Raw genomic sequence first — 17,122 nt, forward strand, 5'->3', positions numbered from 1 at the left:
TTTTCCGGGAGTATAGTGTAGTGGTATTGTTTTCAGGAGCATAGTATGGCAGTATTGTATTTAGGAGCATAGTGGCTGGCAGTATTGTTTTCATGGAGTATAGTGTCGTGGTATTGTATTTAGGAGCATAGTGGCTTGCAGTATTGTTTTCATGGAGTATAGTGTGGTGGTATTGTTTTGAGGAGCATAGCGCAGCAGTATTGTATTTAGGAGCATAGTATTGTTTTCATGGAGTATGGTGTGGCAGTATTGTATTTAGGAGCATAGTGGCTGGCAGTATTGTTTTCATGGAGAATAGTGTGGTGGTATTGTTTTCAGGAGCATAGTGTGGCAGTGTTGTATTTAGGAGCATAGTGTCTGGCAGTATTGTTTTCGTGGAGTATAGTGTAGTGGTATTGTTTTCAGGAGCATAGTGTGGCAGTATTGTATTTAGGAGCATAGTGGCTGGCAGTATTGTTTTCATGGAGTATAGTGTCGTGGTATTGTATTTAGGAGCATAGTGACGTGCAGTATTGTTTTCATGGAGTATAGTGTGGTGGTATTGTTTTGAGGAGCATAGCGCAGCAGTATTGTATTTAGGAGCATAGTATTGTTTTCATGGAGTATGGTGTGGCAGTATTGTATTTAGGAGCATAGTGGCTGGCAGTATTGTTTTCATGGAGTATAGTGTGGTGGAATTGTATTTAGGAGCATAGTGACTGGCAGTATTGTGTTCAGGGAGTATAGTGTGGTGGTATTGTTTTCAGGAGCATAGTGTGGCAGTATTGTATTTAGGAGCATAGTGGCTGGCAGTATTGTTTTTGTGGAGTATAGTGTGGTGGTATTGTTTTCAGGAGCATAGTGTGGCAGTATTTTATTTAGGAGCATAGTGGCTGGCAGTATTGTTTTCAGGGAGTATAGTGTGGTGGTATTGTTCTCAGGAGCATAGTGTGGCAGTATTGTATTTAGGAACATAGTTGCTGGAAGTATTGTTATAAGGGAGTATAGTGTTAGTGTGTTATAATGCTTACCTTGCTACATGGTGCCACCCAGTAAACCATTGCAAGAAATGGCAACCCAACCGCTACAGCCAGAACAACCAGAAATTTTACTGCTGTCGTCTGCTGCCGCAAACCAGATAGATTCTCATACCAGATGGAAAGGAGCTGCTGCTGACAATTGGGATGAGCCACAAACTACAGTAAAAATAAAAATTTTGTTAATATCATTTATGTCAATAAAAATCCTTTATTTGTCTTCCCTTCCTACAAACTGATGGCGTCCTATGTCCCCATTGCCTACAAATGACTTGCCATAATAAGGGAACATAGGCAGATTATGTCATGGTCTCCAATCTCAGCCGTTTACCTATAAAAATCTGCCTCAGGCAAATATGACTCTTCTCATCCCATTTTCACATAAGATGAGTCATGTTTAGTGGTTGCAGGTAGTGTCACTTAAGAAGCCCCTATCTTCTGTTCTATAGCACCTAGAAACATGCTGCTGGTGTTATATTAAAAATAAGAATCTCATATTTTAAATCACACCTTATGACTTTGTGATTTACAGAATCAGAGATACAGACAGCTAAAGACATAGTTGAAATACCAAGTGGTAGATAAAGAACCTGTTTTGTAACTTACAGAACCACAAGCTTGAGAGATGAAATCCTTATCTTTACTATGACACACAAAGCTTATAGAACCAAAGACACAAGTTTCCGAAGTGACACATAACCCCCGCTTGGCGTGTCAAGCTTAGCGGAGGACAGCGTCTGGATCCACATCAAGAGGAGCAAAGGTGAGTATTTCTAGTATTTTTTGTTTTTTAACTGGTTAATTTCCTTTAAATCACAGGTGACAGAGCTTCTTTACTGTGAGAACTGTCAATCTGTGGAATAGCCTGCCTCAGGCGCTGGTCACAGCAGGGACAGCAGAGAGCTTCAAGAAGGGTCAAGATACTTTTGTACATCTTGAATTGTTTTGTTTGTTTTGTTTCCCCTAAATCTCTTCCTCATCCAATCCTTCCCTTCCTTGGTTGAACTTGATGGACATGTTTCTTTTTTCAACCATATGAACCTCATTAGACTTAGGCCTCATGGTCTTCTATGGGGCACATTCAAAGTGGCACCATGGATTACCATGCCGGTAATGTGGCGACTGCCCCGAAAACCAAAATATAGGGAAGCTCCTATTCCTTCTAGTCTTTGGAGCGCCAGGACCTCTCCCTATAGATATGGTTTGGGTGAGCTCCACTCACTAATGGCAGATAGGTGGCCAGCAACTGCACACATTAGTGTGCACAATGCCTTACAGTTGGGACTGGGACTCACCATTAAGATGCGGTGTATAATATCAGAGAACGGTCAAATAATTTTTTTGCTTAACATCACTCCTACCTTTTTAACCTCATACTTAATAGCGAGCTTTAATCGGCAGAGGCTCGGCCGGCCATTGACTTCTCCAGAGCTGTGGATCGTGTCTACGTCACCATTTAAAATCGCTTCCACCTCCTCCGTGTTTCTGCACAAATCAAGAAGTCCAACAACAAAGTCCTTGCATTGCATAGACAATTTTTTGTAGTCATTCTAAAAAACATGTAAAACATATTGGAGAAGTGACTAGAAATAGTCGACACATGCAAAGGTCTATGGGCAACTCTTCAGAGGTTCCTGGGCATCCAGTGAGCCGGGTCTTCCAAAAAGTCACCAAAAATAAAATTAAGTGCAGGAAAGTGAATATTATATTCGGTTTATTGTACTTTTAGTATTTGCTTTATTTTTGTCATTGTGTTCCAACATCTATATAGGGAGTTTGAATGTAAAATATGGGGGGTGGGCATCAAAAACATGAGGTTGAGGAACCTGATAGGAGACGAAAAATACCACTCAATGCCAGGAACCACATGAAAAGGCCCATATGCTCAATTTATTTTATATAAAATCATATATCCAACGCTGAGTATCCAAAGTTACTTGTAAACACAAGGAAATCTTCAGTCTATAGTTATAGAAAACTTTTCCTACTCTACCTCCTTCTCTTCTCCAAAAACAGAATTTGCCAAAATTATTCAGCATCTGAGCAATTTGCTATTCATGATAGAAGATATCTCATTTACAGAACATACAGAGAATAAAGCTTCATCTTCAACAACTTAGTTCCCAGATTTTGGAGGAAACCATGAAAAGCTGCTTATTGAAGGAGACGAATGACAGACCCCACAACAATCTGATAATGATCATGTATCCTAAGGATAAGTTATCAACATCTGTTGAACCCCTTTACGGTTCCAGTCTTGTCAATGGGGGATATTTATCAGGACCTCTGCGCACCGCCAGTGGCGCAGAGGCCCTGAAATAATCGCAAATGCTAGCTTATTGCTAGCTTTCGCAATTATTTTCCCCAATCCGCCACCTTCACGCCAGTGGGGCATGAAGGGGCGTGAAGGGGGGGGCGCGGCCGACGGAGCGGAGGGCGCGGCAGGCCGGGATTGGGCCGGCGCGGGGCGTTACTGTTCCTGCGCCTGCGCATTCGTTACTGCCGGCGACTTTTCATATGTGGCGACTTTTCATTTTGGTATTGTCAAAAGTACAGAAATCTACTCCATTAGTGTAAACCATTGGAAAACCGGAAGTTAACTCATTGGGTTTTTTCTCTGTTTTTCCTTCTTAAAGGGGTTGGCCACTTTTCAATTAATCTGTTCCATTAGACATGTCTCTGCATGTATATGTACCTGTGTCTTTGTGTCAGCCTTTCCATTTGTCCCCCATGCTGCCCTCCGCATGTATACAGAGCTTCCTGTCTCACACTCCTGCATGCCGTCTCCCAAAGGAAGAGGGAAGGGAGCCGGAGGAGTCATAATCTCCTGGTACAGCTCCTCCTATTCATCAGTGTTCAGACGTGTAAACAAAGATCCAGGTAGAATCTGCAGACAGCACTAAAGTAAGTATCAGAACTGCTGATTCACCTGATGAACATTCAGAGATTATTATTAAAATTATTATTATTAAGGCATTAAAGGCACATGGGCAATTTAGTAGAAGAGTAGCCAACCCCTTTAAAGTATATAATTAAACTACCAACTCAGTGTTACCATTTATACATTGGGGCTTATCTTTATGCAATCTGACACTCTGGTTGGATAGCATCAAACTGTAAATGGACACCCTCCGAATGGTAATACCATCGTTATATAATAATTTGAACATTTTACAATCTCTTAATTGAATTTTTTCTTTAAGCTTTTCTGTGTAATATTTTATATTTACAGGCCGTAGTTGCTGCATTCATTAAACACATAAGAAGCTATTATTGGCCTTCCAACCCAACAGCAATTACATTCAGATGTGACTATAATTTATACTGCATCGGGCCAGCAAGGACTTCCAATTCAAACATTAAGATGCGCCTGCATATTAACAAGCTATTTTATATGTGGCTAATCTTGTCCTATCTGCAGGTTTATTATAAGTATGAAATGACCTTCTCAAACAAACTTCTCCCATCTTAGTTACTTTATGTACGATGGAGCTTTTCTACCAAGTTCTATGTGTAGCCCATAAAAAAGTCATGACTGACCCACAATGCACTAAACAGAGGCTTACATGAGCCAGAGCGCTGGAGCTGTACACAATATATACACGGGCACAGATCCCGGCGTGATAAAATACATATTAGATTAATGAAAAATCTGTGATTAGGGTTCTTTTGGAAGCTTTGATGTCAGTTTTATATGAAAAAGGGGAGGGCGTTAAGACTGTAATGGGTTAAGTGCTGAATGGCATTTCAATAATTTTTAGTACATTTAGTTTAATCTGGCCATCGGTATATAACCTCAGTATATAACCAGTCAGCCCATGACCCACTGTATATAGCCAGCCCCTGCTCCCCAGTATATAGCCTGCCAGCCCATGCCCCCTAGTATATAGCCAGCCTGCCCGAGCCCCCTAGTATATAGCCACCATAATATAGCCAGCCAGCCCCTGCCACCAGTACATAGCCAGCTAGCCCATTCCACCAGTATATAGCCTGCCAGACCCCTAATATATAGTTAGCTCCCTGCCACCGGTATATAGCCTGCCAGCCCATGCCCCCTAGTATATAGCCAGCCTTCCCATGCTCCCTAGTATATAGCCACCATAATATAGCCAGCCAGCCCCTGCCACCAGTACATAGCCAGCTAGCCCCTTCCACCAGTATATAGCCTGCCAGTCCATGTCCCTTAAGTATATAGCCAGCCCCTGCCACCGGTATATAGCCTGGCTGCCCATGCCCCCTAGTATATAGCCTGCCCATGCCCCCTATTATATAGCCAGCCAGCCCCTGCCACCAGTATATAGCCAGCTAGCCCCTTCCACAAGTATATAGCCTGCCAGCCCATGCCCTCTCATATATAGCCAGCCTGCCCATGCCCCCTAGTATATAGCCACCCCCCTGCCACCATAATATAGCCAGCCATCCCCTGACCCCCAGTATATAGACAGCCCATGCCCCACAATATGTAGTCAGCCATCCCATGGCCCCTAGTATATAGCAGCCCCCTCTCCCCATAATATTGCCAGCACCCTGTCCCCATAATATAGCCAGCCCCTGATCCCAGTATATAGCCAGCCTGCCCATGTCCCCCCAGTATATAGCCAGCCCCTGCCACCCTAGTATATAGCCAGAAGCCCATGCCCTCTAGTATATAGCCAGTCCCTGTCCCATAAAATATAACCAGCAGCCCCTGCCCCTGGTATATAGCCAGCAGCCCATGCCCCCTAGTGTATAGCCAGCCCCCTCTGCCCCCTAGTATATAACCAGTAGCCCATGTCCTCCAGTATATAGCCAGCAGCCCAAGTTCCCTATGGGCTGTGAAAGCAGGACTCACAGGTTTCCTCTACAAAGCAGACAGGTACACAGGACTCATAGGCTTTCTTTACAAGTGGATTGGGGAAGCAAGACTCACAATCATTCCCTATATGTAGGCAAGAACACAGAACTCACGGGCTTTCTATACAAGTTGGAAGGGATACAGGGCTCACAAGCTTTCACCAAAAATGGGCGGGACAAAGGACTCGCAGGCATTCCCTACCAGCGGGCAGAAAAACAAGACTCACAGTCTTTCTCTACAAGCGGGTGTGAAAGCAGGACTCACAGGCTTCCTATACAAGCAGACAGGGACACACAACTCACAAGCTTTCTGTTACTGGGATGATTTAAACAAATAGTAATTGTAAAATACTGAATCAAATCATAGAAAAGTACATGGATCTAGACAAACTCCATTATAGGGGAGCATTTCCTCCTCTATATACCAGCCTGAGGTAGAGGAACTGAATAATTCACTTCTAAAAATAACAGCAGACCTATGGTCCTGTAAGTGGTGTACACAGTCGGGCACTGATCCTATAACCTCATAATCCTTTGCCATCATATATATTTTATGGTAAAGACACTTGACCCACCAAGCTCCACCACAACATAAATTTTTGGGTTATAGACATTTTTATGAGTGTTATGTGCTGCACCCACCTTGAATTCCTTTTCTATGTTTGCTAATACAGCCAGCTCATTGCTGAGCTCTAAAGCCGTCATAACTGGATCTTCACTAGACAAAGACAGATAGGCCGGACTCGCCAGACCTTTATAGGCATTAATCCTCGACCTAGAATGGCTAAAAGAGTCATGTTTCTGTTTTTCATTACATTCATTGCATTTACAAAAATAGTCATGAGGCCTCTCGATCCTGGCTCCTTTGCGTAGAAGCGTATGAACTATCTCATACTCCTGACAATGAGCCGCCAGAATGATGGGGGTGATGTCTTGGGAGAACCTTGTCCCATCTTCATCGTAGGCGTAGAAGTCATCATGTTGGAATTCGGCTTGACTTGGACTGGTGGTGAGTCGTTTCCCTTCGGCAAATGACGGGTGTCCTAGTATGGCCTCTACTATCCGCACGTATCCTTTGCTGATGGCTAGAAGTAAAGCGTCGCCCACTCGGGCCAAGTTTTCTTTCTTAAGTAAAAGTTCTGTAATCTCCAAGTGCTCGTTGGCAACAGCTAGTTGCAAAGCGTTCTGACCCATATAATCCACACAATTTACATTTAAGGTAAGACACTCTTCCATCATTTTCCGAATCACAGGAATGTTACCATACTCTGCCGCGTCCAAAAACCGCTCTTCCTCTGCTGTAAGGCTAGTGGAGCGGTCACTAAACATATAAGCCGGACCTCTGTTGGCTTGTCTTCTACCCTTCTCTCGCAGTAATGTTTGTCTTCTATGTGACAATGTGTTATCTGTGGCGCGCCTGTGGAGAGAGAAAAAGTCAATTATCAACCATGTAAAATTTTAAAAAACCTAGTAAAGTAGCAGGAGACTTGACTACCGACACTAAAAGACTTTCCCAGATTGAAGGAAAACCTTTTACATTACCTGCAGCTGGAATTAGGTGGAGCTCACTCTGCATAAAGTCGAGTACTAGCTTTATAAATCTATCAACTGTGAGATCCACCTAGTGGTGTCAAAATACAATTAAAGTTGTAGCATTTAGAATAGGAAAAACTTCTTTCTTCCAAAAAAACATCCACCATTGCAGACCAGCTCAACTGTAGTGATTGAAATTGGGCTGGGATACCAAAGTCTATATACATCCTTAAAGGAAATCTACCATTTGTTTTAATGAATTGTAAACCAAACATACCTTGAGACTGCTGTAGCTACACTGATGCAGAAACATATATTGTATAATTCCTGAGCTGAGAGTTTTTGCTCAAAAAACTATTATAAAATTCAGAACTTCGGGAAAGCTGGGTGATGCTGGCTGCCATAAATTATTACACACTGTCCAGACAGGACTAATCAACCTGAGCTGGTTCACTCATACACAGCAGCCGGGGGATGGTGCAGCCATTGATTACTTCTGCCTGTCAGGGACACAGTGATTACACCATTCTCTGGAGCAGTGCACACTTAATGTAAGAGGATAAGCGCTGGGCAGCCACAGGAGTTCTAGAGCTTCATTATCATAATTTTATAATCGTTTTTTAAGGAAAATCACTCAGCTCAGGGATTAAACAAGATATGTTTCTGCATCAGTGTAGCTACAGCATTCTCAAGGTATGTTTGGCTCATAATGCATCAAATCAAATGGTAGATTTCCTTTAATGGGTAGATAATCATCTTTATTACCTGGATTTACATAGAATATAGACAGACTCCCTAGCAATGATAAAATATGGCCCCTTTCTGGAACTGCTTGACACTAGCACCTGTCTAACCATTCCCAACAAGTCTTCATCCTCCATTTTATTTTTTTTAAATGTTACATTTGCCAACATTACAAAACATTACAAATTTTATAGAGATTTATTTTTATTGACGGGTCATTAGGATGCGATCAGTTGGATTCTGACACACAATAGCACACGTATCAAACTTTTGGCTTGGCTGTTTCTTTAATTTTGGAGAAATTTTATGGTGCTTGTTGCTCATTTGTGACTTCTTTTGCGCCTAAACTGTCTCCTTTTAACCCCTTAGCGCTCTGCACCGTAGTTGTACTGTGCTGAGTCCCGCAAATAGCGCTCAGAGCAGTACAGCTACTGCGCAGAGACGATGTCGGCTCAGCTCTGCACAGGAGCCGAATCGGCATCGGGGGTCGCGGGATTTCAGCGGTAATCTACCGCTGACATCCCCGGCTAACACCCGCGGTCGGAGTGGGCTCCGATCGCGGGTGTTTAACCCGTTAAATGCCCCGGTCAACGCGACCGCGGCAATTAATATGCCTTCCGGGGGTTTGTACCCCACGATCGGCGCCCCCGCTCTGTTTTCGGGGGCGCCGATCGCTGCTATGGCACCTCTGGGGTCCGATCGGGACCCCAGAGAAGCCTGAAGGCAGTGCCTTTAAGATGGCGTCTGTGACGTCATCTTAAAGGCAAAGTGTCAGCCTATGCATCTGCATAGGCTGACACTGCTAATACCCTGCAATACATGAGTATTGCAGAGTATTATAATGAACAAGCAATCAGATGATTGCTTGTTCATGTCCCATGGTGGATCAAGTAAAAAGTGTAAAAAAAAAAAACAGTTTTTCAATAAAAAATAACTTTATAAAATCGCTAAAAATGCCCATAAGCCCCAAAACATATAAAGAGACATATAACGCTCAAAAAAGTCTAAATCATAACACAACCCCACATATATAGTATCACCGCGTCCGTAACAATCCATAGAATAAAACTAAATAACTATTTGACCCATATGATGAACGCAGTTAAAAAAAAACTTTAAAAACCCGCAAAAAATTATGATTTTACCTATTATATCCCACTAAAAATGCAATAAAAAGTGATCAACAAAACATATGTACTCCAGAATGATACTGTTGCAAAGTACAACATGTCCCGCAAAAAACAAGCCATCAACCAGCTCTGTAGCCAAAAACGTAACAATGTTATGCCACTTGGAAGACGGCGATGCAAAAATGATAGATTTTTCCCCACATTAGGGTTTTATTTGGCAAATTTAGTAAAACGTGAGAAAAAATATTCATGTCTGGTGTCCCCGTAATCGTATCGACCCATAGAATAAAGATAACATGATTATTAGGCTAAACGGTGAACACGAAAAAAAAGAGTAAAAAAATCCAGTACAGAATTGATGCTTTTCTACTCATGACCTCCAAAAAAGTTCCTAAATTTTCAACAATAGGTGATACCAACCCCAAAATGGTAACACTGGAAAAAGCATCTCAACCCACAAAAAAAATGCCGTCACATGGCCCAAATAACGGAAAAGCGAAAAATTTTATAGCCTTCAAAAGGAGGCAACGAGAAAACTAAAATCCTGGCAGCTGCAGGGCTCCTTCCCTTCTGCACCTCGCTGTGCCCCCATAACACAAGTAATGTCCACATGTGGGGGGGGTCTCTGCACTCAGGAGAAATTGTAGAACAAATTTTATGGTGGGTTTTCTCTTTTTATCTTTTGGAAATGTGTAAATTTTAGGGCTAAATTAACGTATAACTGACAAAATTTGACCATTCTAAATTTCACCGCCATTTTGATTCAATTACTATGAAGATCTCAAGGGGTTAACAATCTTCGTAAATTCTTGAGGGGTGCAGATTTGAAAATGGGTTGGTCATATAGGGTGGTTTTAATGCTAAATATGTAAAATTTAATTTCAAACAGTATTTATCCCCAAAATAGTCAATTCTGAAAATACGGAAAATCGCTATTTGATTTGTAGGCCGCGCAACATCAAAATAAATTATCCAGACAGTTCAAAAATTATGAAAAAGTAAAGTAGACAAATGGGAAATATTATTCGGCAAGTTATTTAGGTGGTAAATCGATCTGCCTGAAACCGCAGTGATTTAGAATTTCAAAAATGACAAATTTTTCTAAAAATTCTTTTTTTTTTTTGTAAATAAACGCAAAACTTATCAGCCAAAATTTACCACTAAAATGAAGTACAACATGTGGGGAAAAAACTATCTCAGAATCGCTTTGATAAGTAAAAGTGTTCAAAAGTTATAACCATATAAAGAGACGCAGGTCAGAATCCAAAAAATGGGACTGAGCCTTAAGCTACAAAATGGCTGCGTCCTTAAGGGGTTAAGGTTCACCATGGTCTGCTTTTCTGCAGTATTCCCTGAGTTATCACCTGAATCCAGATGTGAAAGTTGTGACGTTTTTTCTGACATCTCTTATAAAGTTGCAACTTTCACATGTGTATTCAGTTGATAACTCAGGAAACACTGCAGAAAACCAGACAATGGTGAACTTTGAAAGGAGACAAATTTAGGCGCAAAAAAAGTCACAAATTTTCATTCAAATCTACGGCAGCGCCTGAGCAGGCTTAGAAAATAGCTTGGAACTGATTCCGACTATTGGAGACTTTTGTTTTAAAAAGTCGCAAATTCACTTAAGACCAAACGTCACATGTACCTTTAAGGAAAAACCGCTAAGATACATCTGACCAGCAGAAAAGCCAAGAAAAGTCCCAAAAGCCGGAATTATGCTACATGTGCCCCTTTAACCCTGGCACTTAAAGGGAACCAGTCACCACAAACCTTCATTATAAACCTCACACAATATCAGACAGGTGTACTGCCATTCCAATCTTTCTATTCCAATTTCTGTATGTTTTCATTGTACATCTTTTTGTACGTTTTCGTTGTACATCTTTCATTTGTCTTTACATTTCTATATGTATTTCCTTTTATTGTTTCTTATTTTATTTGTGCGTCTAGTCACAGAGGGGGAAAAGCTTACAGATCCAGTCAAGCTCCCTCCACCTCTTTTGTGCAGTTAGCTCCCTAAACCCGTCCCACGGCACCGCCAGTCCGCCCCGCCTTGTCCCACACATCACTACCCGCCTGTACGTACTGGCGGTGCATGCACGGTTTGCCTGTAAATTTGGAGCCATCCTGCTTGTCACCGGATTCCTCCTCATGTGCAGTGCGCATGCATCTGTAATGAGTACACACTGCGCGGTGCTGCAGTGATAAAAAGCAAGGCTTTCCACATCACACCAATTTTTATGATGTTGAGCCATAGATGCATGTACGGTGCACCTGTGGAGGTAGCCAGGGAGCAGCACACGGCTCCAAATTTACAGGCACAATGCGCATGCACCGCCGTTTATAAACGGGCAGGCATTGGCATGCGAGGCATCGTAAGTGGATCTGGGCGCTCTCCCACCTCATTTGTACTGTACAACGAAATATACAGAAACCAGAATACAGACATTGAAAGGTATTGTGCGAGGTTTGTTGTGGAGGTTTGAGGGGACAGCCTCCCTTGCAAGGAAAACTTTAAGAGGACACAACTGCTGGAAATATATGTACATTTGCAGTGGAGGTGAACAGACACAATTAAATTGGATTTCAGAAAATTTCAGTAATTTTTAAAAAAACGAAATAAATCAATAACTCTGAGGAATACCTATGACAATACATGTACACTGCCAAGCGTCTATCTCATTTCATTTAACAAAACCTTAATAGTTTGGATTGATTGGAACATGGCTGTGGGAATGATATACCTCTCCATCCTCCTGCCTTAATTGAAGTGTTCAGATGCTTTCCAGCATTCGTTGTCCCCTGACACTCATCATTGCAATATCAATAGCCGCGCTGTCTGCTAAGAGGACTAAAGCCCTCAGTCACTTATTGACAGGAAGAGATTCGAAAAGGTCTCCGACCATTTTAATTAAGTGAAGTCTCCCACACTGATCCTGAGACTAAGGTCATAGGCCGATACTAGGATGGAGAGTGTATACACCACCCAAGGGACTCTCATCGATAGGATCCATCACATGAAGTGGGAGAATAACGTTAAAGGTCATCTGGAATTACTTTGCAAGTCCCTTATTGATATTAAAGTGGTTGTATAGGATTGGCCTTTCCTGTCCAAATGTCCCATTAGGGATATCCAACCCTATCCACACATCTAGGAGCTTCCATCGCCGCTTCAACCAACAAATATTGTAGATAAAATTATGGACACCATGGCAGAAACTAGATGGACCTTATTTTAGGATCAAGTGGTCCAACCAATGATGTTGGTATCTGTCATAACAGATCGGGTGCTCCACCATATTGTAGATAAAATTATGGACGCCATGACAGAAACTAGATGGACCTCATTGTAGATTGTGAGCCCCATGGGGACAGGGACCAATTTGACAAGCTTTGTGCAGCGCTGTGTAATCTGTGTGCGCTATATAAATAAAGAATTATTATTATTTATTATTATTATTGTGAATTTTTAATTTTTGGGCACAAAATGAATATACTGTCCAAAAAAAATTACAAATTGTAAATTCGATTTTCTAATTTACACCCTGTAAAACAACCTAAAGAGTTGACAAACTTCTTAAAGTTGTTTTCTCATACATTGAGGGGTGTAGTTTTTATGATGGGGTAATTTATGTGGTTTTGCTATTATTAGGCCTTTCAAAGTCACTTGAAAACTGAGCAGGTGCCTGTAAATGAATGTAAGAAGCATGTGTCGCAAGCGACCTTTTTGTGTCACTATTCTTCACACGACACAAGTTTTGTGTCCGTGGACTGTTGGACCGCACGCCACATTTATCAAGCAAAGTCTGACAAAAGTGTGTCGCACGGCCCATGTTAAAAGTTGGTGCACTCTTTGGGAGCAGTGCAGGGAGCGCCAGATTCATGAAGAACGGGCACCGCAATTCCTGAATCTACACAGGCACATAGTACAGACTGCATGGTTTTTAGTAATGTAGGGCCCAGGAGTCCTGCTCCTCCCAACACTTGTACAAGGTATAATTCAATGAATCAGCTGTGACTGGAGCGTTCCTTTAAATATTTATAGAGAATTTATATAGAACAAATCACAGGACACGTCCATATATTTTACAGATCTGGTTAGGTTTCGTATTGGGTACATTGTGTATCAGACTGAAGGATACGGGTGCAGAGACTCAGTAGAAAGTGCCAAAAACACCATTTAATCCTGATTCATAGCTACACTACATGAACTATGCAGAAGCAAAATCGTGTCAGCGGCAGTAGAGAATTTATGATGGAACATTCATTCATTTCCTTCCAGATTTATGGGGACATTTTAGTCCTTTTATTGGAGTAATATTTCTTGCCACAAATAGTAGAACATGACCTTCAATGGGTTCTGATTATATTCATTATACGACAGATAATATGTATAATTTGAAATAGTATCAAATTAGTTAAAGGGAACCTATCATCAGCAGGTGGCCTACTAAACCACTACCAGTATAATATCAAACAGTATAACACCTTCTAGTTTTTGTTTCTTTTATGGTCCTGTGTGATGGCATCATCCAGAAAATCAACTTTGAAGTGAGATGTAAATTGGTTGTATAAAGTCAAGGAGGAGGAGAGTTCAACACTGAAGTCAAGGTGGAGAGCTGGTGACATCATGATTCAGACTTTAGGAGATCTGCTTAGTGATTTCTGCCTTTTATGAAGTATTGGCCCATTTATCAAGTAATAATAGGGCATCAATGACAGAATTATGGTTATGTGCTTGGTTCTTCAAGGCGTTAGACAGGGTCGGAGCCAGGTTTCATGAAGCCCCTGGGTGACAGAGCATCAGTAGGCCCCTCGGTGACAGAGCATCATTAGGCCCCTTTGCAGTGAACTCACATGGCAGCATTAATAATTCAGAAACTAAAACAGTCTCCTGTTCCAAAAATATTCCCTACTTTATCATACCAAACAGCCCTCATGGTTATTTTACATAAAGCCCCCCTCACTCCTTACAGATTTATTAGATACAGCCCCCTCACTCCTTACAGATTCCTTATGTACAGCCTTATGTGGGTCCACCAAGCAGCTCTGGGCCCCAGCACTTGCCCAGGTACACCCAGTGCTGGTGCCGGCCCTGCGTTAGGAACAATCTCCCTGCAGAGCTCAAACACTGTGAGCAATTCTACCTAAAATTAATACTCATAGGAACAGCAGATACACCAAGTATTAAAATCACACAGATTTATTTGTATTTTGGTTAATTGATAAAAATGAAATATTGATATTTTCATTTTTGAAAAAGCACTTTTTCTGCCCCTGACTAAAACTTTTGCACAGCACTGATGACGTGGTCAAATTGCCTAAAGAGAAATGGGTAAAGGGATGAATGGTTACCCCCTTGATATTGTGCTACTCACGCTCTACCATGTTTCTTATTTTAATGAGATATTTCAATGACAATTTTTCAAGTAATGATAGTAAATGGTACAACTAGACTCATCAGATTCCTCCTAGTTAATAAAGCAAAGCACACGATGGTATATGTGTCCATTGGGAATATCACTCCATATCTCATTTTCACCGTCCAGCAGACAGCCCTATTAGGGGGATACGTGAATGATGGCTGCTCGTAGAGATACATCTGTCACTGCACCGACAGCTTTTATTTCTCCATTATTTGCAAAACAAATTTCCCTGCCCCCTGATGGACCGCTATCAGTCAGTGACTGCACCATCCATCAGCTGAGCCCGGCTGTCACTCCTGGAGAAGAACTTCAGGCCCCTTCTATATACTGTACGACATGGACACATACATATACATATACATATATATATATATACACACTCTGCAATCATAAATTTGAGGGCATTTCTATATTTGATATTTTAATATTCAGTGTAAATGTCAACTATTAGAATAACATAAATGTGACTTTCTATAGAATTCTTACAGATAATCAGTGTATAACCTTAGTCACTATTTTCTATTATCCTCATTGGGATCAATGAGCTCTTGCAAATTCTTGGACAAAAACTTTTGTGTGAAAGGTGCATCGTATCTCATCCTATAACGTGAAGCACATTGCTAGGATTTGTCATTACCTAATGGTCATTGGGAGTCTGACCGCTTAGTCCTACACATATACAGAAAATGAATAGGCTGAACTGGTGAAGCCGCCGCGCTGCAGTCTCTTTACTGTTTTACAGCAAAGCTCTGAGCCTACTGGACCTGCTGGGATTTGCAGCCAGCCACTTTCAGTTTAGGATTGGAAAGCAGCAGTGTTATCACAGTGTTTCTAATCTGTTCAGTTCCTTCTGCTCTATAACATGCTGCCTGCAGATAGGACACTGTGTACAATCAGCTCAGCTCCTCCTGCTCTATAACTTACTGCCGGGAGATAGGACATTATGTACAATCTGCTCAACTCCTCCTACTCTATAACATGCTGTCTGCAGATAGGACACTGTACAATCTTCTCTGCTCCTCCTGCTCTCTAACTTGCGGCCTCCAGACAGGCCTCTATGTAGAATCTGCTCTGCTCCTCTGCTCTATAATATGCTGGCTCTAGATAGGACACTATGGACAATCTGCTCAGCTCCTCCTACTCTATAACATGCTGCCTGCAGATAGGACACTATGTACAATCTGCTCAGCTCCTCCTGCTCTATAACATGCTGCCTTCAGATAGGACACTATGTACAATCTGCTCAGCTCCTCCTGCTCTATAACATGCTGCCTGCAGATAGGACACTATGTACAATCTGCTCAGCTCCTCCTGCTCTATAACATGCTACCTGCAGATAGGACACTATGTACAATCTGCTCAGCTCCTCCTGCTCTATAACATGCTGCCTTCAGATAGGACACTATGTACAATCTGCTCAGCTCCTCCTACTCTATAACATGCTGTCTGCAGATAGGACACTGTACAATCTTCTCTGCTCCTCCTGCTCTCTAACTTGCGGCCTCCAGACAGGCCTCTATGTAGAATCTGCTCTGCTCCTCTGCTCTATAATATGCTGCCTCTAGATAGGACACTATGGACAATCTGCTCAGCTCATCTTGCTCTATAACATGCTGCCTGCAGATAGGACACTATGTACAATCTGCTCAGCTCCTCCTGCTCTATAACATGCTGCCTTCAGATAGGACACTATGTACAATCTGCTCAGCTCCTCCTGCTCTATAACATGCTGCCTGCAGATAGGACACTATGTACAATCTGCTCAGCTCCTCCTGCTCTATAACATGCTGCCTGCAGATAGGACACTATGTACAATCTGCTCAGCTCCTCCTGCTCTATAACATGCTACCTGCAGATAGGACACTATGTACAATCTGCTCTGCTCCTCCTGCTCTATAACATGCTGCCTGCAGATAGGACACTATGTAGAATCTGCTCAGCTCCTCCTGCTCTATAACATGCTACCTGCAGATAGGACACTATGTACAATCTGCTCAGCTCCTCCTGCTCTATAACATGCTGCCTTCAGATAGGACACTATGTACAATCTGCTCAGCTCCTCCTGCTCTATAACATGCTGCCTGCAGATAGGACACTATGTACAATCTGCTCAGCTCCTCCTGCTCTATAACATGCTACCTGCAGATAGGACACTATGTACAATCTGCTCAGCTCCTCCTGCTCTATAACATGCTGACTGCAGATAGGACACTATGTACAATCTGCTCTGCTCTATAACATGCTGCCTGCAGATAGGACACTATGTACAATCCGCTCAGCTCCTCCTGCTCTATAACATGCTGCCTGCACATAGGACACTATGGACAATCTGCTCAGCTCCTCTTGCTCTATAACATGCTGCCTGCAGATAGGACACTATGTACAATCTGCTCAGCTCCTCCTGCTCTATAACATGCTGCCTTCAGATAGGACACTA

General features: G+C 42.1%; 1 protein-coding gene across 4 annotated transcripts in view; it reads right to left on the reverse strand.

Annotated features, from left to right (window-relative positions):
- Positions 1-17,122, reverse strand: part of TRPC6 (transient receptor potential cation channel subfamily C member 6) — a 94,107-nt gene that overhangs the window by 34,161 nt on the left and 42,824 nt on the right. For all 4 annotated transcript variants that reach the window (XM_072134183.1, XM_072134184.1, XM_072134185.1 and 1 more), the window contains exons 2-4: positions 6,492-7,266; positions 2,378-2,566; positions 1,011-1,175 (exon numbers count right to left, since the gene is read on the reverse strand). In XM_072134183.1, coding sequence (XP_071990284.1) covers positions 1,011-1,175; positions 2,378-2,566; positions 6,492-7,266 — 1,129 coding nt within the window. The remainder of the gene's footprint in view (positions 1-1,010; positions 1,176-2,377; positions 2,567-6,491; positions 7,267-17,122) is intronic.

Source organism: Engystomops pustulosus, chromosome 2 (genome assembly GCF_040894005.1).
Source record: "Engystomops pustulosus chromosome 2, aEngPut4.maternal, whole genome shotgun sequence".
In the NCBI taxonomy this organism is placed as follows: Eukaryota; Metazoa; Chordata; class Amphibia; order Anura; family Leptodactylidae; genus Engystomops; species Engystomops pustulosus.